At 50.7% G+C, this 25,356-nt stretch overlaps 9 protein-coding genes and 1 non-coding gene across 10 annotated transcripts; 6 read left to right on the top strand and 4 right to left on the bottom strand.

Annotated features, from left to right (window-relative positions):
• Positions 1–238: 238 nt before the first annotated feature.
• VE01_07864 (uncharacterized protein) lies at positions 239–3,535 on the bottom strand. Its single transcript, XM_018277295.2, has 4 exons — positions 3,266–3,535; positions 3,161–3,215; positions 1,516–3,108; positions 239–1,458 (listed from the first exon to the last, which is right to left on the bottom strand). The coding sequence occupies exons 1-4, from the start codon at positions 3,333–3,335 to the stop codon at positions 378–380; spliced, it is 2,799 nt and encodes a 932-aa protein (XP_018127984.2). The 5' UTR covers positions 3,336–3,535; the 3' UTR covers positions 239–377.
• Positions 3,536–4,115: 580 nt separating this feature from the next.
• On the top strand, positions 4,116–7,063 carry VE01_07863 (uncharacterized protein; the record flags this gene model as incomplete). Its single annotated transcript, XM_018277294.2, has 4 exons — positions 4,116–5,127; positions 5,211–5,661; positions 6,479–7,018; positions 7,057–7,063. Exons 1-4 carry the CDS (start codon positions 4,998–5,000, stop codon positions 7,061–7,063), a joined length of 1,128 nt encoding a protein of 375 aa, XP_018127987.1. The 5' UTR covers positions 4,116–4,997.
• A 455-nt stretch (positions 7,064–7,518) lies between these two features.
• VE01_07862 (uncharacterized protein) lies at positions 7,519–10,542 on the bottom strand. The gene is made up of 6 exons (XM_059463914.1): positions 10,127–10,542; positions 9,996–10,076; positions 9,719–9,926; positions 8,809–9,494; positions 8,593–8,758; positions 7,519–8,541 (listed from the first exon to the last, which is right to left on the bottom strand). The coding sequence occupies exons 1-6, from the start codon at positions 10,287–10,289 to the stop codon at positions 7,983–7,985; spliced, it is 1,863 nt and encodes a 620-aa protein (XP_059319488.1). The 5' UTR covers positions 10,290–10,542; the 3' UTR covers positions 7,519–7,982.
• Positions 10,543–10,984: 442 nt separating this feature from the next.
• SSN8 (RNA polymerase II holoenzyme cyclin-like subunit) lies at positions 10,985–12,026 on the top strand (the record flags this gene model as incomplete). The annotated part of the gene is made up of 3 exons (XM_018277292.1): positions 10,985–11,144; positions 11,200–11,409; positions 11,464–12,026. The coding sequence occupies 3 exons, from the start codon at positions 10,985–10,987 to the stop codon at positions 12,024–12,026; spliced, it is 933 nt and encodes a 310-aa protein (XP_018127989.1).
• A 2,259-nt stretch (positions 12,027–14,285) lies between these two features.
• VE01_07860 (uncharacterized protein) lies at positions 14,286–14,920 on the top strand (the record flags this gene model as incomplete). Its single annotated transcript, XM_018277291.1, has 2 exons — positions 14,286–14,534; positions 14,621–14,920. The coding sequence occupies 2 exons, from the start codon at positions 14,286–14,288 to the stop codon at positions 14,918–14,920; spliced, it is 549 nt and encodes a 182-aa protein (XP_018127988.1).
• Positions 14,921–15,819: 899 nt separating this feature from the next.
• VE01_07859 (uncharacterized protein) lies at positions 15,820–16,949 on the top strand. The gene is made up of 3 exons (XM_018277290.2): positions 15,820–16,308; positions 16,472–16,667; positions 16,791–16,949. Exons 1-3 carry the CDS (start codon positions 16,191–16,193, stop codon positions 16,831–16,833), a joined length of 357 nt encoding a protein of 118 aa, XP_018127942.1. The 5' UTR covers positions 15,820–16,190; the 3' UTR covers positions 16,834–16,949.
• On the bottom strand, positions 16,922–18,595 carry VE01_07858 (uncharacterized protein). Its single transcript, XM_018277289.2, has 2 exons — positions 17,958–18,595; positions 16,922–17,882 (listed from the first exon to the last, which is right to left on the bottom strand). Exons 1-2 carry the CDS (start codon positions 18,446–18,448, stop codon positions 17,237–17,239), a joined length of 1,137 nt encoding a protein of 378 aa, XP_018127943.2. The 5' UTR covers positions 18,449–18,595; the 3' UTR covers positions 16,922–17,236.
• VE01_07857 (uncharacterized protein) lies at positions 18,507–20,781 on the top strand. The gene has a single exon (XM_018277288.2). It carries the CDS (start codon positions 18,818–18,820, stop codon positions 20,333–20,335), a length of 1,518 nt encoding a protein of 505 aa, XP_018127944.1. The 5' UTR covers positions 18,507–18,817; the 3' UTR covers positions 20,336–20,781.
• Positions 20,782–22,894: 2,113 nt separating this feature from the next.
• VE01_07856 (uncharacterized protein) lies at positions 22,895–24,088 on the top strand. The gene is made up of 3 exons (XM_018277287.2): positions 22,895–23,417; positions 23,474–23,541; positions 23,600–24,088. Exons 1-3 carry the CDS (start codon positions 23,063–23,065, stop codon positions 23,768–23,770), a joined length of 594 nt encoding a protein of 197 aa, XP_018127945.1. The 5' UTR covers positions 22,895–23,062; the 3' UTR covers positions 23,771–24,088.
• Positions 24,089–25,078: 990 nt separating this feature from the next.
• On the bottom strand, positions 25,079–25,151 carry VE01_07855 (the record flags this gene model as incomplete). The annotated part of the gene is made up of 1 exon: positions 25,079–25,151. It is a non-coding gene; the product is annotated as a tRNA-Trp (tRNA).
• Between the last annotated feature and the right edge of the window lie 205 nt (positions 25,152–25,356).

Here is a 25,356-nt window from a genome sequence, read left to right as displayed (position 1 = left end):
CATGAGACTGAGAGGGCAAACCGATGACCTACGCAGAGATTGAACCTGTAGTCTGTTCATCCGTAGTCAAGAGCCTTCGTAGTGGACCAGTAGGCCTGTAGTTCAATATGTGCTTACGTGGGGAGGCTCATATTGCAATGTGATTGATAAATAGGTAGTATTGAAAAAGTGGGGTTGGGAAAGGATGATCGTTGAGATTAATAGATTTGTAGACTCATAAAGTAATCATACGCTGCGAATGTTTCTGTGTCATCAGCTTTCTGAAGATCCGCCCTCCAAATATAGATGTACGTCATGCAGGGGCTTCCGTTCAACCCCACAAATGAATTCTTCGTCCCGCAAGAAACAAAAGCAAGATTGATCGAAAAACACGTATATTATGGGCCATGCAGGCCTCCAGCACCATGCCAATTCCCCTTTAACGTCTGTAATTTCCTCACAATCCCATCTGCGAGCCTTCCTCCCCTCTGATTCCCTCCCTCATCCATCCCACCCACAAACCTAATGCAAGCCTCCAAAACCACCTCTGGATTTTGCAACTTGCACATGCTGCCATCTCGGCCCCTTAGCACCGGCAACCCCTCCCTCTTCAATAGCCAGCACATTAACGCCGCATCATCGGCCATGCTCTCATTAATCACCACAATTGGACCCTCCGCAGTCCGCAGCTGGAAGCTCGGATCAGACGTAGCGAGGACGTCAAACCAGAGGATCAGGCTGGCGCGGTAGACGGCGAGGGAGGCCCACGGCGGCGTGCGATCTAGGGAGTCGAAGAGGGTCACCAGGCGCAGAATCTGCCCTGCATGGAAAAGCGCGGAGAAGCTGTCAAAGATGCACTTTTTGTGCTCCAGGCTGAGATCCCAGTGTGGGTTCGCTGTGGCAAGCGTGGCGGGAGCACGGCGCGCAAGGCGCTCCAGGGATGTGAAGGAGGTGTGTGCGTTAAGGCTGATCAGGTGATATAGGATCAGATTTGTAGTTTTGGTCGAGTCGTGGGCCGACCCAGAAACGGAGGGGGGAAGGGAAAGGTGCAGGTTGTACCATTTTTGCAGTAGGGATTGGACTTCTTCGAGACGTATGAGGGTTGAAGCTTTGGTGGGGGTCCGTGTTGAGGAGCGCCGCGTGGAGAGGACCTCTGAGAAGCAAGTTAGAAGTTGCCGGACTTCATAGAGAAGGCTTTGGATTGGGTGGAGGAGGAGGCGTAGTGTTAGTGGCGTAAGGGACGCGGAATACTGGAGATGGTCGTGGAGGAAGTCTTGGAAGAGTTCATGGAGGGACGTCCGGATATGTGATGTTGAGGATGAGGAGAGGAGCGTCGACCAGGCATGGACGGAGGAAGCGGAGAATAAATAGGGGCTGGGGTGAGGGAGGAGTGCGTGCAGCTCGGAGATGGAGAGGATGGTTGACATGTCGTGGAAAAGCGATATTTCTTGATCGAGCAGGACCCAGTCGTATACTAGTCTGTCAAGTATCAGTCAGTCACCGAAAGTAGATAGGAGATCTAGGCAGGATCCTCACCGACTCCGAGTTTCGGCCTCTACCCAAGCGCGCCATTGTGCATCCACGTTTGAACTCCCACCTAACCTCGGCACCGAAATATCTGGCGGATCCAACATCCCAGCGCGTTTCAGCATAGTGAGATACATTCCGCGCTGTCCCATCGCAATATCCATATGCCATTTATCCCCACTCCACGAACCGAGCATCGTAAATAATAGCGCACATCGCAGAACAGTCAGGTCAGCGCTGAGCTCGATATCTTGTTCAATGATATCAAAGAGCAATATCCTACAGATTTCTGTCAAAGCAGCTGACAGACAGCGAGCTTCTGTTGACCTTGACATCGAAGCGCCTTGGCCGATCATGAGGAGGATGAGGAGAGTAGAAGTATGGTTACCGTGGATGAGCTCGTTAGGGTCGATTCTTCCCCTAGCATCGAGCGAATAATATTTCGATAAATTAAGAGTATATTTCAGGAGAAAATACTCCAACATATTCGTTGGTGGGAGAAGACGAGAGCTGAAATTTGCTGGACTGAGATAGTGGTCATTCTGGCATTTGTTCGTGAAACCACCCTGACGTGTTTTCAAGGCGCGATACAGAAAACCTAGCGTATTGGCATTAAGAGTATCGCGGGTGCCGGAGTTAATAGGCTCGACATTAATGAAATCTGATGCAGACATAGCTAGGTCAGGCTCCAAGTCTAGGGAATCCCAAGCACGTTCATGTTTAGAGATTTGTCCCAGTCTCTCAAGATGAACAATAGTCGTACGTGAGCAGGAGTCCGAGAATGTGGGCGGATTACACCGTGCTAATGGCCAAGCTTGCTCTGTAGCCAGGGGTTCTTGAACTCCAGGTGCAACAGCACGATGAGACAGCTTGGCCCGCTTGGATGGTGGCACATTTCCCATGTCGACATCGCCAACTGAACTTATACTGCAGCTGCTTGTATGTGATATCGATGGTTGATATTGTATTGAGCTAGAGCTTATGTCAGAACCCGACGAGATGTCGCCTTGAGCTGAATACACCGGATGCATGTTTTCGGGTGGCACAGATGTGAGATTACCATAAAAGTTCATATCCATGGATAAATCGTCCCATGTGAGCGGATCTTGATAATTCAAGACAGGACTCGCAATTCCGTCGTTGTATTGCACAAAGCCATCGAAGCCACCAATTCTCGTTGACCCTGGCTCGCCGGAGGTACTAGTGCTGTATATTTGGGGCGTAGGTGATGCAATTTCCATCGCAGGAGCCGAATGTAAACGAGGGTCAATAACCATATCATTATTTTCTAGTGGAGTAGAGATAGCGGAATGCTGTGGTGGTTTGGGTTCCGTTGATTCTGGAGCTTGTTTGGAGGCTTCAGACGTGGCTATTGCTTTCACCATCAGAGTTGATGGTCGTCGCGTAAACCTTGCTTCACATGGCAGCGATTTATCCGCACACCTTGCGCATGGTACACGCTTGTCACAGCTAGTCTTTGCACTCGCACAGTTGAGGCAAGCGATGGATGTTCGTCCAGCAACGGTTTGAATAGACGCTGGAAGTAGGAGAGATGGATCTCCTATTTCATGGTATGTCGAGTAATGGCGCTGCAGAAGATCTCTGCGTAATCATCAAAAACGATTCGTTCATGAGTGATGTGATATGAACTTACCTTCTCGCGAACGAAAGTTGGCACGATTTGCATCTGTGAGGTTTTACATTTGTATCTTCTACTTCTCAGCATGTTAAGCAGCCTAGATGTAACGAGGATACGCACGACTTGGTATATGCCTTTCCAAATGCTCCTTTCTCGTGAACCTTTTACCGCAATAGGTACAAAAGATCATGTTGAGGATGGTGTGGTTTCCGAGATTCAAGAAAAAGACAGGAGAGGGTAGCAGCTCGTAAGGATAGAGTAAATTGACAACTTGAGCGATGGTTACAATTTCGACTATGTCCACCCTGACATTTGCCAATATTACAATATCACGGTGAGCATGCACCTGCACAAGGAGCAGCCGGCATTTGAAAGATTCGTTTGAAAGTGCGGAAATCAAAGCAGACGCAAATGGTATTTCGAGCCCTAGGAGTTCCATGTAGTCTCGTACCTACATACTCCGAGTATACTCATATAAGTACTACGAAACTGCACAGGGGACATGTAATGCCCCTACAATCGTCCTGCCCACACCTCGAGGCCCGACTCACGCCGACTATTCCCGGCCCGAAGCTGGGGCCGTTTCAACCGACCGTGGACGGCTGCGTCGCGGCGCCGCCATCCACAGTTGGGCCCAAGGCGTCAATAGTCGGTTGCACCAGTCTCAGCCGCGCAACTCTTAGGATTATCGCTGAACCGTCCTGACGTCACTTCTTTCGCTCTGCAGCGGGCACACCTTAGCAAGCAATAAGCCATTTATAGATCTTCATCGATCGATTGCCGATGGGCTGTTTCTTGACATTCGTCGAATAACTAACCATCATTTATGGAGTAAGTGGTTCAAATGGCCCAATCACGCGCTTTCCCAGAAAGCAGGGAAAGCGCGTGATTGGGCCACGGAGAAACGTTGGTGAGCAGGGGTAGAATCGGGTTCAAGCAATCCACTAGGCGACAACCCGCTTTTAGCCCACGATCCCGTCCCATGCAATATGACAGCTTGACAGCTCATCCCTATATAGACGTCACAGGTTCGCATTTGGGAGTGGTTGAGCCTTCAGGGTCGTGATGCATCCTAGAGCCGAATTATTCCATAAGTGCCGTTGATGTTCCGAGCCAGAATCACAATAGTCTGAAGCTTGTACTGCCGGATCCGCGCGACCGCATCTGGAATGTACGATCTTCATGATTGAAAACATCCCTTCGTAGAAATCCTACAAATTCCCGTCTTCCCAGCAAGGTTCCGACTCAGAATGAATACGGAGTATGTCTCGGTGACTAAGGATTTGGATTAGATGACGTGAGGAAGCGAAGGATTGACGCTTTAGGCAGCAAGTCCTCATTGACCGAATCGATACAACTGCCAGAGATGTCGATGTAGCATCATTATGACAAAAGGTCAAGGGAACAGGATGAGTATCATGGCCCGGGACACGTAGGGACAACGTTGGTTTGGAAAGTGCCCGTTCAGCAACAAGTGCCAGGAAGCAGGGGGCGCCTACACGAAAATCCGAGATACGATATGGTGGCTACTTTATCTGCTGTTTCGTTGTTGATATCAATGCACCTATACCGGATCCGGACATGAGACTGGTGGGCCGATGGCGACATGTAAGGTCCTCGGGGCACAGTGGGATTAGGCATCGGGGTACTTGCCAACTAGGCATTGGGATTGAGATGTGGGAGCTGGGGCTGTGTTCTCCACTAGGTCCGGTCCATGAACTCCGTTACATTCTACTTTTCTTGGTAGAGTGGTTAGAGATGGATATAAATATATTCCCTGGACATCAAAACCTGAGCCAGAAAGTTGACATCTTCAACGACAAAAAAAACCCCCCCGTAAGACAACAAGACCATGATTCTGACTATTGTATCACTTTTACGCAACAGCCTTGGTGGCTTGATGGGGTTGAATTTTGCAAATGGGTCCGCCATAAGTTCACCTATTGATTCCAAGAAAGGAAAGAAACAGATCACTTTCGAGGGTCCGTCTCCCTTTCTTTCCAATTTACTCCTCCCCTCTCACCATCTTTTGACAATTTGTCCTTTCGCTGACGCAAGCCGACAGAACACCTCGCCCTCTCCTCCCTCCTCTTCCACTGGGCGGACAGTTATGACAGCAAAGACTGGGCCCGACTCTCTCGCATCCTCGCGCCAGTCTTGTTGATCGACTATACCCAAGTTTCGGGAGAGTCGTATCCCTCCATGGCAGCGGAATCGTTCGTCGCCATGATGAGCTCTCCGGGTTTCCTCGGTGATCCATTGCTGAAGACGCAGCATCTCCTTGGTGCGTGTGAGTGGGAGAAAGTCGATGACGATTTTGTGATTGCGAGACAACAGTTGAGAGCGGGACATCTGCGGTTTGAAGATGAGACCCATAAGGTGGAGAAGCAGAGGGGACATAGCCATGCAACCAATGAGTTTTACTTCAGGAGGGTGTGGATTAAGGATGTGGAGGGGGACCAGGGGCGGTGGGAGTGGAGGTGGGCGGGGCTGAAACCGGTAGTTAGATGGAATGAGTATGACTTTGAGACAATTTTTGGGGGATTTGAATGTCCGAGGGTATGAGCTCGAGCAAAGCAACCGAAATGCGGGAAATGAAGGAGAATTCGAGGAGATTATAGGTTTCAATTTATTCGAACTACTTTATTAGGTATTGGTATGAATCAACATTGAAAAATGAATATGTGCTCTAGATAGAATGAAATGATCTTGGGACAGACTTCATAACAGTCACCAGAATCAGTATTTGTTTTGTACCATAGCTGCACGACGCGCCATCAGTTAACACTCTATAGAATACGCACTCGAAGTTTCAATTTTTGCTGTAAGAGACGTTAAGGATGTTAGTTACCCTTAATTACTAGCCAAATCTTGTTTTGGATTGCTAACGAGGTGCCGCGGCAACAAGACACTGCAACCCTCTTTCATCTTTTCTTCGAGCTTTGAGTCATGAGGCTCGGCTGCAGTTTCTGATGTAAGCGCGTCCGTCATATGTGCCACTGCAGGAGAATTAAAGACGTCGGCCAGGTTGTTAATGATTGCCTCAATAAAACCTGCGCAGCTAAATTATCTACCAATGCCTCCCGTGGTGCAGTTAGCAAGAGTTATGTCGTTATGGAGAACTAGAGAAGGGTTCAAATCTCAAAAACATGCGTGAGCTAATAATATATCACCTCTAGAGGGCGAGCGACTTACGGCTTCAGAAAGATGATGTGCTGCCGCTATCTTGTTGGCGTGTCTATCGTGAGCCTTACAGCCGCGATTGCTCCCTATAGTACGTGCCTCTTGTTTACCCTAGTTTGATGTTTCCCTGACTAATTTACGGATACACAGATACGGAGTCGGTCCTACTTTGGAAAATATCTCTAAAACTACAGATGCGGAGTTCTACTTTGATGTCACAGAAGATGTGGCCTTGTTTGTCCGCTGCGCAGAAACTACCTACGAATGTGATGCTACGCTTCACGGTGTAAGGTGGTTTATGATTGATGGCACAAATGAGCCCGTTCCCGCTGATTGTCGTAAACACTTAAGCCACCTAATTACGTCTCATAACTACGCAGGGCCGCTAGAAGTGCCCGGCTTAACTAAGCTATCTGGTCTTAGGATTAGAGGCACCTATAGTGGAACCTATTGGGACAACAGCCTCCTATTACCTACTAATGTTACTATCAACGATCTACCCGACCTTGTTAATATCACCATTAGCATGGCCATCGATGATGCGGCTTCGATCACGAGCTTGAATTTGCTAAAGCTTAGACACATTAACCTTGACCTACTTCTCAACTCTACGGGAGGGCCAGCCATCAACCTGACTTTTCTAAGTCTAGCTGACGTTGATAGCATAAAAATTTATGGCGAAATCGATACGTGAGTGCTATCTTATCCCCCCCCGGCACCCCACCTAGCTTTTGAGCGGATAAGACTAATCTGACATTCTGGTCTTGATTTTCCCGCTCTCAACAAAACGGGGCATTCAATTATGGTTAACTCGACTGGGAATCTCGATTGCGACGCTTTGGCGAAGAGCTTGGTGAACACGACTCACCCGCTTTAGCTACTTGTGGTCTTAATGTTGCACCTCTGCATGTGCACTTTTTGGGGCTTAGTTTACGTGGCTTAGATTTATGGCTCATAAATGGTAGATCACAGAAAATAAGAGCAAGGCATACTATTACGAAATTGACGCGAGACTGACACGACATTGACACGAAAACGGTGCGTCGCCTCACCCTCGCTTCACCCATTAAGGCGGCAAGGGGCTCAGATTCCACACTATGCCTATTGGCACGATTGAGAGCATCTATCCACTGAATTACAAGCCTGTGTATGGCAGAGCGGACGGGATGCCCAATTCTCTTGAGTCTATGGTCGTATGTGATTGTTCTTTGAGTATGGCACAATATAAGGGGTGGAGAGGCTCTCGAATCAGCAACTTGCTGGCATACAAAAGGAGGGCAAGCACCAACGACAAGTACATTCACAAATACACTCGCACATCTCCATACATCAGGCTCTATTTCTCCACAAATGCAAAACCCGTAGGCTGCTACTATCCAGACTTTGTCTAAAACGCCAGACCACAACCGCCAGCCCAAACGCCCCGCTAAATGCTACCCCAACGGTATCTTTGTATCATCCCTTTGCTACACACATACATCTCCCTCCGCACCTTCAAACTTCAAACTCAACCGCCTTAATAAACTGCAAGAGGTATCCCTTCGCTCGCTACGAGGGTTTCCCCAGAAATATTCAAGCCCGCTTTCTCAGTCCTGCAGAATTATAAAATTTAATCCCACAGCTTAGACAAGAGGACTGCCTGCAATAAAGAAGCTTAACGAAGGTGCATGACCTTCTTGGCGTTCTCGTAAACCATGTAAGTGATGCTGACTGCTGGCACCACTTTCAAAAGATTGGGGGTAATGCCCTTGAACAGGCCTCTGACTCCTTCCTTCCCCACGGTTTTCCTGGCACAGTCGACAACACCGGTATAGGTTTGGGGGTGAAGTACGGTTCCCTGGGCCTGAAGGCGAGTGCGGAGAAGGTTGACGGGGTACACGATGGAGGCACCGAAAGCACCAGAGAAAGCACCGATAGTACCAGTGGCGAACGATCCCGGGTAGACATCTGGGTGGTCCAGGGGAAGATTCATCTTCTTGGCGTTGTACGAAATAATCGATGACTTGAGGAACTCGAAGGTCCCGAGATCTATGGCGGAGTAGGGGAACATTCCGACGAGACCCATGGTGAGACCGCGGTATGCCGACATCATCCCTCCTTCGCGGATCATTTGCTTGGCGGTGGAGACAATCAGAGCGTTGCCTCGGAGGCCGTGTGCCTCCACATTACACTGCATGCGGAATTTTAATGTGTCCAAGGGATATACACAAAGTCTGAAAATCACTCAGTAAAAATAATAAAGCAAATGAGTACAATCAACTTACTGCGAAACCATGCCACCCATCCCACCGGCGATGAATTTGGAAACCCCATTAATATTTTGCGGATCTCCATGGCCTTCAAACGACGCAAGTGCACGTTTTGCACCTTCATAAGAGCCGAATTTGATGGCGGATTCGGGCATGACTTTAATCACATTGAGCCCATTACCTGCGTTGATTAACCTCAACATCACCTCACCTCGGATACTGATAACATACCTGCGAAAAGACTCCTCATCCCCCCGGCCTTCCAGAGCTCTTTCGTAGCATCAATGAGCGGCCGCCCGACATGTCTGACTGCCTTAACGGCATCTCCCTTCTTTGCAGCCGAAAGTGTATCTTTAACGTTGCCGGTGTTCGCAATGAGATAGACCTTCAGTCGGTCGAGTGGCGCAGTCGCCGTACGTGATATAACACCTGCAATGCCACCAGCAGCAAAATAGCCTGGATCAGGCAAAAGAAATGTTAGTCTCATCATTCGTGAATGTTTCCTTTTCCTCAGACGTGGAGTAGCGTCAATATCATCTGTAAAGTCTGGCTCGACGTGTCGGAATTGACCTGGCATGAAGTGATGCGACACAAGATAACCTGTATCTTGTTCTTCGCTGCTGTGAGTGTGAGGGGTTGAGTGTAGACTCGAATGTGGTTGTTGATGATCCAAGTTCGATTCTGCTGGTGGCTCTGGTGATGGTGTTGAACTTTCACGTGGCTGGCCGGGACGTCGTGCTATGCTAGATATAGAGCCGAAGAGGACTGAAAAGAAACTTGGTGCAGTACCTAAACTGTCGATGTATTCATCTCTCAACTGTGTATCTCCCTCCGCATTTATCGCAACTGTAGAAGAATAATATGACAGGATTGCTTTAAGCCCTGGTGTGTCATTCGGTAGGAATAAGAGGAAGTCCCTGAATCATAGTGTCAGCTGCCGCCATTTCATCAAGTCTGACGCTATATAGCCACTTGCTACTTTAGAGTTCACCCCATCTAGCGCTAACAAAGCCGAGGTAATCCAAGTGAATAAGAAATAAGTGAGCATCATGGCATATATGATGAACTCAACCAAGATATATACATATTGTTGCGCGCTCACATCGTACGGATATGACAACTTGAAACTTGTTATGCTTACCTCCATTCGTCGAACGTTATCGCCCCCGAGTTGTCTCGATCAACCCCCGCAAAAAAGTCGTCAAGCTTTGCTGGTGGTACAGTTAAGCCGGCGACTTTGAAGGCGGCCTTTAATTCGTCCTTTACGAGCTTTCCGTCGTTATTTTTATCGATCGATTTGAATAACGAATATAATTGGCTTTCGGTTTCCTCTACGAAGGTTCGGAACTCTGTCGCATGTGGGTTAGCACAGCCATTCTTGATATCTGGGAGCATTCCAGTGCCAGCGCATCGCATACCTTCGTATTGAATCTTGCCATCCCCGTTGGAATCCACAGCCTTCATGACATCCTCGAGTAAATGGTTTGCATTTTTGAGAGCTATGTTTCGTTTAGCTTAGCTTTCGCGGGGAGGCAATCCGGGAACTGACGGTGGTTCAACTTCTTCAGGCCTCTTTGCAGGCCCTTCAGGTCAATCTCCCCCGTCTCCTTGGGGTCGAGATGCCTCCAGAGATCCTCAACACGGGCATCCCTCTCGTTCTGAGACTCCAACAGCTCCATGTTGACAGAGGTCGCAAGATTCTTCCAAGTCATGGCCGTCCATGTGGACAGTATGCAGACAGTAGCTCTATCATCGAGATGCGAGACCAAGTATGAAATCAGATTAGCAACCTCGGTCGTCGTGGGCGAGCGTAAAAGTTATCCCAGTGTTCGGATTACAAGTCATTGAAATAGCCCTTCGCTGTTTCGTCAGAGTTGGGTGGACGTAGCGCAAACCAAGGTCTGGAGCTTACCGTAATGACCTCTAGCGACGAAAATAATCGCCGGGGTTTGCGGAGCCTCAATCTCACCTGAGCTGGGTGCTCCCGTTCAGATTGCTGGCTCCAATCTAATCGCCCCTCTATGTCACTCTCAGACCCAAGTGATTGAGTTACAATCAGTGGCACTTCTCAAACAACCACACGGATCTTTGTTGGTTGTCATCGTCACAGTTCTTCATGTATAACTAACGCCCCCGCAAACAATTACCATTTATCGACTTTGTGTTCCCTAGGACCCCTCCTTCCCCTGGGTGTGGTCGCCCTGCGAGACACAACGTTCTGTAGGTGCCTTTTCAATATCTATAGCGCATATATGCCGGCTTCATCGCGAATGCCGGTCCGCATGTAAGTAGCTTGGAGGCTACAGACAAGACATTTCTTCTTGTTCATCAAGTTGCTTGCTGTTGCTCAGCAAGGCTTTTGAACTTGTGATCATCCATCCGCATAGCATACGTCAAGAGGAGAAATATGGCGGCCAACTACTGGGAATCAACACAGCGAAAGCACTGGCAGTTCTCTAAACAAGAGCTTGCCCGGCTTCGGCAGAAACTGGAAGATGAGGACAAGAACCTCGTCCAGACGTATCCGCTGCCTCCACTGAGGCATCTCAGCATCTTCTTCAACCAACGTGAGTGCTCCTGGAGAGATGTTGGGATTCATGGCAATAACAATCTGTGTTTTAGAGGTTAAGAGACTTGGAAAGCGCCTTTCCGTGAGACAACAAGCCATGGCCACGGCCCAGCTCTACATCAAGCGATTCTACACGAAGATCGAAATCCGGCGGACGAACCCATACTTGCTGGTAGCGACCGCGGTGTACCTGGCTTGCAAAATGGAGGAATCTCCGCAGCATATCCGGTTGGTCGTGAGCGAGGCTCGCTCTCTATGGCCAGGTATATATATCACCCTCGAGACGATAGCTAAGCTGGGGCTAATACCATTCGCAGATTACTTTAATTCCGACACATCAAAACTGGGGGAGTGCGAGTTCTTCCTGATATCAGAAATGAACTCTCAGATGATTATCCACCAGCCCTACCGGAGTCTGTTGGCGCTACAGGACGAGTTCTTTGATACCCAGGAAGAATCCAATTTGGCGTGGTCAGTTATAAACGACCACTACATGACGGATTTGCCATTGCTGTATGCGCCGCATATCCTTGCATTGACGGCCATTCTACTAGTACTAGTCCTCCAGACAAACGGCAACTCGGGAGCTCCACCTACACCGAGTAATGGAGGCAACGGTCTGGGGGTGGCTGCTCAGGCAGCGTTGAAGCATGCAACCCAAGCAAGAGGCATCTCGGGCACGGAAAAAGGCCCCGCAACCTCGCGGACGAAGATACAGAGATTCTCAGTCTGGTTGTCGGAGAGCACCGTGGACATCGAAGCCATGGTCGACTCGATCCAGGAGATGATTTCGTTCTATGAATGCCAAGAGCAGTACAACGAGAAGAGTACGCGGGAGCAAGTCAACAGGTTCATCAAAGCCAGGAACTTGGACAAGTGAAGAAAGCGCATGCCTTGAGGAATTAATAGACGGTATGAACATCACAGTACTATGATATGCGAGTACGGCAGACGCAACGAATGGTGAATATTCGATATGCATCTTCGCTGTCCAAAGCGCATTTAGCCCAGCACCCCCAACCTATAAGCGCCTAGTAAGACAGGCGATGATGATAGTTTCAGAGGGGGCTGGCACGGGATCTACGAGTCTCACAAACCTGCCAAGCGGGGAAAGTGGCGGTGAACAGTTGACAAACTGGCGATGTGGAGAACAAATGCAGAACCTTCTGTTCCAGCATAATTAGATTAGCTGCCAGATAGATACTTCCAGTAGAATCTTGATGGTGCATGAATATACAGGATCCTACAGGATTCATACATACACATACATACCTTACATGCAAACCACGAAGCCTGAGTGGCGCATGGTGTTTTGGTAGAAGCTATAATTGGATGCTGGCGGGATGATGGGATTCTGCTTGATACTGCAGCATCCAGCGGAAGGAAGTACCACTTTATTTGGATCAAAGACAGTGGCAGGGCGGTACGGCGGGCGGTAGGATCAACAAACCTGTGCCTTACCTTGGCCCAGTCTTAGTTTGTCGCCAGTCCCGTGCGAGTAGAAATTGCCGTAGCGCTGGCACATCTGCATACTGTATGCCCATGTCGACGAACGGGCCATCCATCCTACCCAGCCATCCAATCCAGCCATCATCTATCATGGGGGAGGCTTAGCCGCGCTTGACGGTGAGAGGGGGAGGGGAAATGACGGCGACAGGCGGACAAGCATACAGAGATGGGTTACTGCAACTGGTCTGGCGCTACAGATAGTAACCTTACTCTACGCGGAGTGCTCGAGTAGTCTGAATGTACGCCCGTAGGGTGTTTTAGAGCACGGAGACCCAATGGTGGATCCTTCAATCTCTGGCATCTCGAACACTTGTACTAGAGTAAGACGGAAGCACGAAGCGCGCGCTCAAGTAGCACATACACACAGTTCATACTACAGAGAGACTGTGATGCAGGATAATGTATGGACGGCGTTGAATGGCGGTATGGGACGGGGGAGTTTGTGTGTATGGGGGTAGGGGGGAAACGAGGGGAAACGACTTCTGGAACAATGGGCGCAGGCTGGGACTGGCGGCAATACCGAAGTACTATCCCAACCATCCCCACGCCATCCCATCCCACGCCAGCCATCTATCTACAGTACAGGACCATCCCAACCCCAAATGATACAGTTGTTCATACCGTGCTCCGTAGATAGTACAGTATACCTATACCTGCGATGATGATTGTGGTGCCTGCATCGTGAGGCAACCTACCACAGTTACAGCCATCTACGGTAGCCCTGCCAAATGGGGTGGGCGCATGCCGCTCAGCCCGTTCCAGGGTTTCCTAGACTGTTTCCGGTATCGCTCCGTGCTAATTCGGTGGCAAATGGCTGTGCATATTGGTAGATCATTGGCTCGCTAAGATAGTCAACCGCAGAAATTTGGCTTCTAACTGTAAGTAGCTACTAACTCCTGCACTTCCCTGGTCTGTGGCACGCCGTACAGTAGTCGCCATCGCATCGCAGCGCATCGCAGTACACCGCGCCCCTCACACCCTCTCACACCCCCTCCCTTTTATTCGTTTTGATTCGCTCGCTTATCGCTTCCTGCCTCATCCCTGCCCCATCCCTGGCCCTTCCTGGCCTTTTCTCGCCTCTCAAGTCCCATCGAGCCCCAGCAAAGTCCCATTTGTCCCATTTGTCCCAGTAAGCCCCAAGCAAAACCCCCCCGTCAACAGTCAAACTCCCTCGCCCAACCCCCCAAACCCTCCCTCCTACCACTTACCACCAACCTTCTTCCCTTCCCACCACCCACCACCCTTCACCTCATCGCCCCCCGACCTTCTCTCTTACATACACATACATACATACATACTACTGTACACTACCTATCATCTATATCCCACCACACCCCCCTCTCTCTCAAGTTTCAAAACTCGATCCCCCGAATATACACAAACTATCGACATCATCATCTTCAAATTGACTCTCCTAATTCTCGCCTCTTAATATCTCTCGTCGTCCTCAAGCAAACTCTTCGAAACTCTTTGCATTAGCTTCCTTTGCGTCGCACACCAAGACCTCTCGCTCCACCCCCAACAAAATACACCGAATCGGTCAGCTTCAGCGCTCAGCTACTGCGCCCATCAAACGTTTCCGTCATTTCATGCGACTCGACTGCAATTCATACGTTTTCATGATCCGATAATGTCCTCCTACTACCACTACAATGCTCACCAGCACCCAGCAACTCAGAATCACGCGGGCCGCTCCCGTAGGGCTCCTCGTCTCTCTACATCCCAAAACTCTCATAAGCAGTTCAGGGGAGTGCGCAGCATGAAGGAACTGACGGACACAGCTTCCATCACAACTTTTCGACAGAAGTTTGAGGCTGGAAGGTCCTTTGACTTGGATGATGACATGGAGTTCTGCCCCGGGTTGTTGACGGAGAGCGATGTGAGTCTTAACCGCCACCACCATCATGGACCCCATGACAATGGGAGTCATCTTAGGGATCGTGGCTGACAATACTGTTTTCGCAGATGCAATCGATACACTCGGTTTCCGATAGGTCGTCGCTGTCAAGCGGCTCCCCCGAGTCATCACCAACACAACAAGCACAACAAGTCACGGCGCCATTTCCCCTCAACTCCGCGTCGAATCCATACGTTCCGTCAGGCTACCAGCCATCAAACATGAAGGTGCATCAGCCAGCACCGACACGGGTGCGCAACGCTATCCCGATCGTCAACCCAAGCACAAGGATGTCGAGCCCGCCGTCATCGGTATCGCCTAGCAGGATGCACCCACAACAACAACAAAATCTTGGTCGTCGATGGTAAGCTGGGAATCGCTCCTGTACTCTGGGATGAGCGATACCGGCTATTTCCATTTTGCGATGCGCTTTTGTTATTTTGCATTCTCAACCCATTCATCATTATCCTTGCTAGGCGCCTGATTTCCTTGGGCTTTGGGTACCGACCTTCGACTTTCCGACTGGCTGATGCACGGCCACAACGGTTTCTCTGTACAAATCCGAAAGACCTTCTACGATCTTCTGAGCTTCAGATGGGCGAAAGAAAGATATCGATACCTTTTGTTCATAATCAACGGTGTTTTTCATTAATAGTGGATGGGGTGGTGTTCCGAGTATGCATAGCTGGAGTGCATTTTTGGGTGTTAGCATGGTTTTGCTTCGTCTTCCGGGGTTACAGAAGCGGTGACTTCTTGCAGTCTTCGACAAAAAGATACAACATATAGAACGATTTCCTTTCTCTCGGCACAAACGGTCGTTGGTGTTCTTCTTGGGGTATGGAGGGTCAAGATCTATGGGGTGGTGGAAACGAATTGCTCACGTCATTGACTGAGCCGGTGTTGGATTTTTATTGCTACTCATTGTTAACTGGATTGGATATGGGCGCGCGGTCTTTGAGCGGGATGGTTTATGCAGGTCGAGGCTGGCTGGGTGCATTTGCAAATGATGATAAGACAATGGGCGATGACAACAATAGGGAGACTTTAAGTGGTCGTCCGCAGCGTTTTCTTTCTACTTTTTTGCTCTTGCTCTAAAGGGTTTTTTGGCATATTCCGGAGCTTGCTTTTTTGTTTTTTAGGCTTGATCGTATCGGTGGTGTTGTGGGAGAAGTGTGCCCGGGCCATGGGTGGCATCATATACATATGATTATGTCTACAATGTACTTGAATATATCTCTATTATCTATTATATTAAAACTACACATGAGTCTTGTCTGTGAGAAAGAATCATTGCCTCTTGTATTCGTGGAATATTCCATTCCTCACCATCAATCAGTCCCTTGCCCATCCCTCTTGGCTGGCAATGGACCTCCGCGCTCTCCCGCGGGACCTCATCATCTCGTTATGACGTAGCCACCCCGATCAACGAATAACGCACCAACGACCATCCGCACAGCTTCCAACACCCTAGATGCTTTCAAATCATCGAATCTCTCATACGTACATACATATATATTATACTTCTCCGGAGCTTCCGTTCAAACCTTTTAAATCCACGAATTGCCCAGATTCTCATACACCTACATACCTATAACAAGGAGACGACTTACCTCTTTTATCACATTTACGCCCATTATCATGTCTTTCATCATCAGAGCTTCTACCAGAGCAGCGGCGGTGCGCCGAATGGCGACACCGGCACAGGCACGCTGCTTCTCAATCTCGACTTCTCAGTTCCTAAAAGAGACAGCTAGAGGTTCGTCCCCCCTCCCCCATCGACCTCCCTCCTTCCCTCCTCCCCCCCATCCACCCGACATCATCATCGTCATCACCCCCCACACCACAAACCACAAATCACAAATCACAAATCACAAATCACCCACCCAAACAATGAACTCATATCTAACCAAAACCCCTAGACTCCCCCAACCAAGGCGAAGCCTACGAGCGCGCCAAGCAAGAGCAGCTCCGCCTCAAAAAAGAGGGCAAGCACGAGTGGAGCGCCGACCTCGCATCCGCGAGCGAGGAAAACGTGCATGCGGATCGTAATTATAAGGATATAGGTATTAAGGAGCTGCAGAGGGAGGCGAAGGAGAGGGCGGAGAGGGAGAAGAAGTAAGTCAAGTCATTTACTGTCTTGCGGGGAAGAGGGGTGGGGGGAGGAGGGTGGTTTTTGATGTTGGTGAAGACGGAGGGAGGAGTGGATGGGAATTGGTGGCTGACTGGTGACTTTGATAGGGAGGGGAGGAGAGAGGATCCGGTGTCGAGGATTAAGAGCTGAGGGACTGCGAGGGCCGATGGAATGGAGTAATGAAGGCATGATGATGGGATGGTATTGTGTGAAACAATGGGGTCATGGACGCATTCCCACAACAACGAAGGTTGATAACATGGAATAATATGCATTTAACTCCATGTGACAAGTAATTAGGGATCCATAATCCCCCAGAACGCTATCTGTGACTCCGACTCTGTCTGTTATCTCCCATTGCAAAACTCCTCTGTAGTCCGCAAAGTACTCGGAATAATGTGCAGAATATCCGCTCCTGAAAGCAGATCCATCGATGCTATGTATGCACGCAAGTAGTTTGCAAAAAAGCACACACAAAAAACTCCCAGCGCCGCCATATGCCGCTCGCATTACCCCCTTTGTCCCCCTCTTCCCCTCCTTTTCCTCTGCTCGCCTACTTCAGTATAATAATCAGCAGCACCAAAATGATAATCAACACAATAATAGTCGTAACCTGCATATTCCCCTTCGCCTTCCTCGCCACATTCCCCAGACTCTTCCTCGCCTGATCCAACCTCGTCTGATGCCGATCCACAAGCCCATCAACCTCATCCAGCATCGCCACTTGGCTATCAAGCTCATCCCCAATCTGAATCGACAGTTCCCGCTGCCGTCCTATACTCTCCCCCAGCCGATCGAGCTGCTCATCCTGCGCCGCCAACACCTCGCTGTGATACGCGTGGATCTGCTGGTTATCGAGCTGGCTCTGGTCCGTGGGTGCATCGATCGGGTCGTCCCTGTAGGGGAAGAGTTGGGCCCGTGCCGGGTCTTCCGCGGCGGCGGCGCTGGGAGCGTCGGAGAATCGCACGGATTTTGGGGAGGAGGCGGCGGCGCCGGGGTGGCCGCGGAGGGATTTCTTGAGGAGGGAGCTGCTGCGCTGCGGGTGGGAGGAGGCGTGGGCGAAGTCGGCGGCGAGGGAAGGGTCGTTGGGTTGCGAGAGGGAGGAGGGGTTGGTGGAGGGAAAGCCGTGGAATTGAGAGGTTAGGTCGTCGTATTGGGCTTGGAGGGATTGTTCGGATTGTTTGAGGGTTGTGAGGGCGCTGGGGGGGGGGTGTTAGTTGCTTGTTATGGTGGAGGAGGAAGGGGAGAGAGGAGGGGGGGAAAGAGGGACGTACGCAGTGTCCCCGGCATCCTCTAGACTTTCCCTCTCGACGGCGATGTTTTCGAGGCCGGCGCGGAAGGATTCGAGGGAGCGCGAGATGTGGCCATCTTGCGAGTTTGGCTCGAGGTTTAGAGAAATTGCCCGTTGCCGCTCGAGGAGGGAGAGCTTGATGTGGTCGGCCAGGAGGAAAAGTTGATTAGGATTGGACATGGCTGGAATGCAGTACAACGATATGTAAACAGCCCGTCTTGGTGTGTTCGAAGTAGCGACGTCTGGAAAGGACCCCAGCGACTGATCCCTCTTAATTCCCTTGCAGTAGAACAATTCCCCCTGTTGGAAAACAAAACGGCTCTCTCGGAGATTCGTAAAATGACCAAACGAAGGGCTTGGTGTTTGAGTTTCGCAAAGCAACCTGGCCTCGTTATTGGAAATCGCCCATGCGTAATACGACTCGCAGCCGGCGTTCGCGGCTCGATGTTCATCCGGCCAATCGGCTGCCAGCATACTCGATAAGGCAGCGTCAGATACCACACAGGCAACTTCCTACGCCACCAAGGTAACAGGAAATTGGAATCGCATCTATTGAATCGCTGTTTTGTCCTTGGAAAGAAGCTATACGATCAGTTTGAAAGAAGAGTAATTGAAATCACATCGCATTCACGCTGGGGCCTGTCTGCAACAGAGCCTCCGACGACGTCACACCCCACACCGATATAACCACGAGCGATAGGTCGGCCCGGCGGGGTCTAATTGACGACGAGGGACAGATTCCTTTGAGCGACGTCCCTACATCCACGACGACAATACCGATATCCTCTAGCCTCACCTACGGCATTATATAACAATTCGATCATACGCAAGAGTGCCCGCATCATGGAAGAACAAAGCCTGACGCCCGAACGGCAAAACGGCCAGTCAGGCTCGTGGCATCCACCGACTCCCATCACCCCATCTGCTGAATCAACACATCCGAGCACATTACCAGCGAGGCCGAGTACGCCTATATCTAGATCGATAGGCGACGCGTTTCAGCACAACTTCCTCGAGGATACAAGTCCGTCGGCATTCCCTGAGTCGGAGCCGACTGCATTTCTTTCTCCGCCATCTCCACAACCAGGCCTCGAGGAACAGAACGGCGCCCCTGAGAACACGGAAGAAACTTCAGCAGAGATCCCCAGGGGATTAGATTTTCGCGCGTTAGACTATGTTAAGGCAGTCGACGAGAACCTGGTTTGCCCAGTTTGCCGGAACCCATTCGTCGATCCTGTCACCACAAGCTGTGATCATGTATTCTGCAAGGACTGCTTCGACCAAGCATATCGAATCGCGCCTATATGTCCTATAGACAGGACACGATTACGGCCACCGAACCATGTTGGGTCGACGGCAAGAATAATTACAAACCAGCTTGATGCACTGGAAGTCAGATGCCCCAACTCTACAGAAGGGTGCGAGAAGACCCTGGCGCGGTCAATGGTGCAGAACCACGTGGATAGGTACTGTGGCTACAGCCTAGTCGACTGTCCGGAGAGTACATGCGAGCGCAAAGCCCCTCGAAAGGATGTACACAGAGGATGCTTACATTGGTATGCGATATGTCCGGACTGCTCGGAGAGCTGTTTCGCGGTTGATATGGAGCACCACAGGGCACGAGTCTGCTCGGAACGTGTGGCAAATTGCGACAAGTGTGGCCTGGAGGTGCTTCGACTGAATGCTGACCTCCACGACCTAGATTGCGAGGAGGCCATCGCACCGTGTAGATGGGCTATATATGGCTGTGAGCATCAGTCGAAGAGGAAGGATTTGGGCAATCACGCGCCGGAATGTGCTTTCAAAACTATGGGCCCGGTGGTGGAATTATTAAAGGAAGAGATAACTTCGCTGAGAGGCGAAGTACAGACTCTTACGGAGAAGGACAAGACGAAAGACCGCCGCATTCGGTTCCTCGAAAGTTACAAGAACGCACCGTCATACGGCGACCCTCTTATCGATATCCCCAACATGTCAGAAAACCCTCAATCATTAATAGACCCCGCACCATACGACTCCCGGGACCAATATCTCCTATCACTACTGGAAAACCAGGAAAGCAAGGTCGACCAGCTCTCCGTCGGGATGACCGAGCTCGAAGCGAAGCAAACCGTAATGCTCTTCAACGAAACAATACCCATCAAAGAACAACTCGCCGAGCTGAGAAGCGCTCAGGGGGTCATCGGGTGCCATGTCAGATGGCTCATGAACCTGCGCCTGCAGGAGCGACGCCCAGGAGCCACAGCAGCGCTTAACAGCGGAGCCAAAGCCGAGTCGAGCTCGGGGTCAGGGTCTGCCGGCCCTTTTCCGCAGCAACCAAGGAGGTTGAGTGACCCGAGGGAGAATATCACGAAGCTGTAGGTCGGCGGTTCTCTACTTCAAGAAGCCTCCATTGGGTTTCAAGGGTGGCTGCTTCCATACCCCGGACGGCTTTCTCGCAGCTTCATTATTAGGAGTGGATATACTACATAGTAGTGAGAGGGCTGCTGCATGAATTTATCTCCGATAACAGGACATGTCGTCAGACGAACAGATGTCTCGCCATACTACCACCCTTGCCTGACTGTTGAAACTCGGGAAACGGCTGACTTGTTGATGACGCCCCTAGTCTGGTTTCAGGTTGAGCAAACGGGAATCTCACGTCACGCACGATGAAAAAATCGGACGCACGTACCAGGTAGTACAAGATAGGTCGTACGAAAAACGCAAAAGATGGGTCTTTGAATTGATAAGGCTATGTCGCCGGCGTCGGCAATAATATATGCCTCTGCATCATATACAGTAGTAATAAAAAAAATCATCAGTCATAACTAACTCATTGCTGGTTGTCTTTTTTTCTCTAGTTCCTGTGTACATCCGTTTGCGCCCCCTTGGTGCCTAGGTTCTGAATTCCCAATTACCCATTTATTCCTGTGAAGATCCAGAAGGAAATAAAAGGGCTTCGTCGAACACTTCGCAAGCTGAACATCATGAATCGACCGGCTCCTCCGGAATAGGCGTCTCAGCTTCTCCATCCCTAGTAGTCGACCCGGCCCGTCCCGATTTCAAGCATCTTAAGCAAAGCTTCCCTAGCGTCGAACCTTCTTCCCTCTGCAATCACTGCACTTGTGAGGTGAGACCTCATCCTTCCTCCGGACTCCAGGGCACTGCTCCTCCCAGTAGAGCAGACATTCTTCCAGTCCGCGATAGATGATGCAGCGGCATGGATAACTGACGTAGTATTGGGTACACATTGCAAGTGTGAGCTGAACGAGCGTGATGAGATGTGATGAGATTGGGTGTTTGGACCGGGATTGGTGTGACGAGAGTGCAGGGGCGGCGAGGATACCGGCTCCCTTGTGGTGTCTTTTGGATAGAGATTGGCGGGCGTTCGACGACGAGTGTCTGAGTGTTGGATCGAGCTTTGAATAAGCTTGATCGTGAAGCTTAAAAAGACGTTTCTAAAACGATAGACTGCGTATAGCCGGCTAGGAAGTGCAATTGTAAAGTGGCAGTTTGTCTGGTGAGATAACCAAGCACGAATGTGAAAATGATGGGACACTCAGATGGGGGGGCGGGATACAGATATTTATTAATGAAGAAGAATGGTCTGGCCATCCATCATCACTCACATTTCCCTCTTCCTGTGTCTCCCGAAATCCGACAGGAATAGAGCAATAGCACAAGCACAAGCACAACCTCCACCTTACAGCGTGCAGACCAGGAACATCGGGAGTACAGTCTCCTCGTACTGAGTACCTTTGGGCTGTCCATCAGTTTTGTCTACCATGACCCATCCCCGCCCCGGCGTCGGGGATAGGGAGGGGGGTGGTTCAGACCGTCAGCAGCACGTTTCTCACTCCCCCTGCTTTGGACCCTCAGGGAACAGGGGACTGACTAGCCAATCCAGCCCAATTATTTGTTCGGTCTCATGTTCGATCACGTGACATGCATATATCAAACTCGACATTTGGGCTGGGATGGATGATATGCGACTCGACGTGGATGAATTTGTCGGCCTCCACGTCACAGAATTGTGCAGCATTTCAACCTGATACTCTGAGCTGAGCAAGAAGATGCCCGAGAGGAAGAATCCGTCATCGTCTTTTTTCTTTGCTTATTATTGCCGGGGTGGTTTGGTGAGCTGTTTGAAGGGGGGGGGGGGATGGGGGGTGGTGGTTGTTCGGTTCTCATGCTGTGCAAATGACGGCGGAGAGATATTCTGAGTTAGCCTCACTCGCTGGGCTGCTCCCAATCCCAATCCCACCAGCAGCCAGCCACCAGCACAGCCAGGGGTAAGAGGCGTGTGTAGTGTGTAGTACATGGTCATCAGAATGACGAAGACGGGGAGCTGGGTTTGAGCCAGGGAGGTGGTTAGGAACAGAACAGCGATGTAAGGGACCTAACGTTGTGCAGGGACGTGTACCAGCATAGTAATAGTGTACAGGTATGTGTATGTACGTGGCAGTTACTCGTCGGATAGATACAATCCATACAAATTCATACAAATCCATACAATCCATATAATCCATACACCTTGAATACTCCAGCATGCGAGCGTATGCAAGTAGGGCCTGCACGTACAAAAGTATATGATACTCAAAGGATGGCCAGGCCATAGTTGCGTGTCAAGTGTCAGCGCAACGTAACCGGGGAACAAGAGGCAGATGCCGCGTCCGAATCGTGGCGTCCAAAGAAGTTTTGGCTTGCATATTATGAGATGCAGTAGTGTGGAAAATAGGAAATCCCCAAAAAAGCAAACCAGGTAAAAATGTAACAGGTCAACTTTACTCGTCGTCCCCTGTTTCCCCTCTATTCCTCTATTCCTCCCCTATCAAATTCCCATATACCCGCGCTCACGTGATCTCGCGTGTCAGTCTCGATCTCTTACCGTGAGGCTGTCCCGTTGCCCCGCCAGCTCGCCTCTCATTTCGTACCCCCATCGTCATCACAGCCTGACGACACACAGCGCCATTAAACTCTCCGAACCTGTACACATCTACATGCCACCAGTATCAACTACACCTTCCTCCATCGTACCTTAACTCCCGTCCCATCTGCACAGCAAGACAAAAGTACCTCTAAACTCCCACCTCACCTCCTCCCACCATGCCCGCCACGACCCGACGAACCCGTGGCGCCCCGCCCGCCAAAGGCGCCCAATCCACCCTCTCCTTCAACGGCGCCGCCACGCGAGTGACCAAGCACACCGGCCCCACGGGGAAAGACCTCAAGAAAGCCGAGCCAGCGAAGCCAGCAAAGGTTGATGTCATCGATCTAGACCGCGCCGACGCAGTTGTCGTGGAAGCAGAGGTGCGGGAGGCGGAGGCCAAGCCAGCGCAGGTCCAGCTCCCTAAGCCCGGGAGTGCGTTGACGCCTGAGGAGGAGGCGGCGGAGAAGGTGCCGCATGCCCAGGTGCTGAGGTACTGGAAGGCGAGGGAGGCGGACCGGTTGGCTCCAAGAGGTGAGCTGATGCGCGTGAGACGGGACGGGGCGAGCAATGCTAACCTACCTGCGTAGTTCACCAGGAGGGATTGAGCACCGAGGAGAAGATCTTGCGGTACTTCGACATGTCGTCGCAATACGGGGTGAGTTGTCCTGTCTCCTGGGTTGTTGGCGTGCTTTAGACTAACAAATCCACTATAGCCCTGCGTAGGGATCCCACGCCGCAAGCGCTGGTTGCGCGCGCACAGGCTCGGTCTAGCCCCGCCCATTGAGGCGCTCGCTGTGCTGGTGAAGGAGGACAAGAAGGGCAACGAGGGGGCTGAGAAGGCGCAGTTGGAGTCGCTGCTGGAGACGATTGGTGGGGACATTTGAGGTCATTGCTGTGTGGGTGATTGGGGGCGTTGGGGGCGGGATTTTTTGCTGGAGCGATATTGATGGGATTTGGCTTGTATACTGGCGTTTGCTTCTTTACCGCTCCCTCGGGAGAGGGGGTTGGTGATATTCGCGGGTTATTTCCGCGGGCTGGGATGTTCTCGTACCTTGTTATGGTAGTTGGTGGCTATGCAGGAGATCTATCGTCCGTCTAGAAACGAGCTATTTGTTCCGTCCAAGAGTCTGGAAAGGAACTGTAGATGACAGCAGTTAATTACAGCAGCTGTTATTCAAAATAAAGGTTTTCAATTACTAGGGGATATGATTCTCACATCGGTTACTCAGAAATACAGTAAAGAGAGAAACACCATCATCCTAAACTGCTCACATCGATCCTCAACAACATACAGTAAAGCACAATCCCTCCCAGACCTATTCACAACTTTCACAACCCGCCCAACTCCCTCCAAGACACGCACTCCCCGTCAGAACAACCGCATACCATTACGTATCATCTGACGCCTTTCCCCCCTCTCATCCCATCTCCCATCCCCACTATCCGGGAACTCAAATCCCCCCCAAGATCTCCGCATCTCCCCCCTTCCTTACCTCCCTCCCCGCCCCCTTACCTCCCCTTAAACCGAGCTGTCGGACCCCCCAGCCGCCACCGACCCAGTAACCCTCCCCTACCGCCGGCGCCACTGCCATCAGCCTACCTTAGCGGCCCGGGGCGTCGTCCCAAGAGTTCCAAGTGTCCCTGATATCCCGGGTGTCCCAACTGTCCCAAGCATCCCAGATGTCCCGAGCAAACAATCCCCATGCACTGCACAACCTACCTTAGCACTCCAACAAGGAACGCATCCTCTGTTGGGAAGTCCCGTCCCAGCCACCAGCTAGGTAATCCGACCTGTCACTCCCGAGGTCCCAGCGAAGGACAGCGTTCGTTCGCTGCAGGTACCTTCCCTTTTTTACCCACGGCGATGGGGGAGGGGGGTGAGACATTGGTATCTCATATTCACTAGACTGAACCAGAGCTCACCGCTGCTACGGTGTAAAAAGGGAGCGGACCGACCCCCACTCTCCTCCCCCCCTTACCGCTACGAATGTCCAACGGCCCCCCAATGTTGATGTAGTAGCCAGCCAATACGACTGAGACAAACAGGAAACAAAAAAAAACGAGCATCGAAACGACACAAACCCCAACAGAAGCACACGCAAACTAAAGCAGCTCAAAAAAAAATTGACAAAAAAGAAACACACAATCCCAGGTGATTGTATTCGATATCATAGGTTATTATGATGAGGTTTTGAACCACACCCGATTTGAACGGATAACCTTTCGCTCTGGAGGCGAACGCGCTACCGTTGCGCCAGCGGTCCTGGTTTGATTAGTGTTTGTTTTGCTTGTCTCGGATTATGGAGCCGCGAGACATCGCTTAGGTAAATTTACCTTGCTAATACAACACAACACAGGGGACGACGACACGACAGGAACGACCGGTCACTTGGATTCACGATGCGGTTTAGACAGCAATGCAGGTTGTGATGGGGAGGGAAATTGGTCACAAGACCGGTCAGAGATTGTC

This window comes from Pseudogymnoascus verrucosus (assembly GCF_001662655.1).
Source record: "Pseudogymnoascus verrucosus strain UAMH 10579 unplaced genomic scaffold scaffold_40, whole genome shotgun sequence".
Classification (NCBI taxonomy): Eukaryota; Fungi; Ascomycota; class Leotiomycetes; order Thelebolales; family Thelebolaceae; genus Pseudogymnoascus; species Pseudogymnoascus verrucosus.
Note: the sequence above shows the minus strand (reverse complement) of the source record. Positions and strands in the feature narration are given on the sequence as shown.

Coding starts and splice junctions, on each gene's coding strand:
- VE01_07862 (XM_059463914.1), bottom strand. CDS start 10,289: ATGACTTGGAAGAATCTTGCGACCTCTGTCAACATGGAGCTGTTGGAG. Junction 9,927..9,995: donor TGGCAAGATTCAATACGAAG/GTATGCGATGCG, acceptor CACATGCGACAG/AGTTCCGAACCTTCGTAGAG. Junction 8,759..8,808: donor GATGAGGAGTCTTTTCGCAG/GTATGTTATCAG, acceptor TAATCAACGCAG/GTAATGGGCTCAATGTGATT.
- VE01_07858 (XM_018277289.2), bottom strand. CDS start 18,448: ATGCTGGCAGCCGATTGGCCGGATGAACATCGAGCCGCGAACGCCGGC. Junction 17,883..17,957: donor GAGGATGCCGGGGACACTGC/GTACGTCCCTCT, acceptor CCCCCCCCCCAG/CGCCCTCACAACCCTCAAAC.
- VE01_07856 (XM_018277287.2), top strand. CDS start 23,063: ATGCCCGCCACGACCCGACGAACCCGTGGCGCCCCGCCCGCCAAAGGC. Junction 23,418..23,473: donor GGACCGGTTGGCTCCAAGAG/GTGAGCTGATGC, acceptor CTACCTGCGTAG/TTCACCAGGAGGGATTGAGC. Junction 23,542..23,599: donor ACATGTCGTCGCAATACGGG/GTGAGTTGTCCT, acceptor AATCCACTATAG/CCCTGCGTAGGGATCCCACG.
- VE01_07864 (XM_018277295.2), bottom strand. CDS start 3,335: ATGATCTTTTGTACCTATTGCGGTAAAAGGTTCACGAGAAAGGAGCAT. Junction 3,216..3,265: donor GGAAAGGCATATACCAAGTC/GTGCGTATCCTC, acceptor GAGAAGTAGAAG/ATACAAATGTAAAACCTCAC. Junction 1,459..1,515: donor GAGGCCGAAACTCGGAGTCG/GTGAGGATCCTG, acceptor GATACTTGACAG/ACTAGTATACGACTGGGTCC.
- VE01_07857 (XM_018277288.2), top strand. CDS start 18,818: ATGGAAGAACAAAGCCTGACGCCCGAACGGCAAAACGGCCAGTCAGGC.
- VE01_07859 (XM_018277290.2), top strand. CDS start 16,191: ATGTCTTTCATCATCAGAGCTTCTACCAGAGCAGCGGCGGTGCGCCGA. Junction 16,309..16,471: donor CCTAAAAGAGACAGCTAGAG/GTTCGTCCCCCC, acceptor CAAAACCCCTAG/ACTCCCCCAACCAAGGCGAA. Junction 16,668..16,790: donor AGGGCGGAGAGGGAGAAGAA/GTAAGTCAAGTC, acceptor TGACTTTGATAG/GGAGGGGAGGAGAGAGGATC.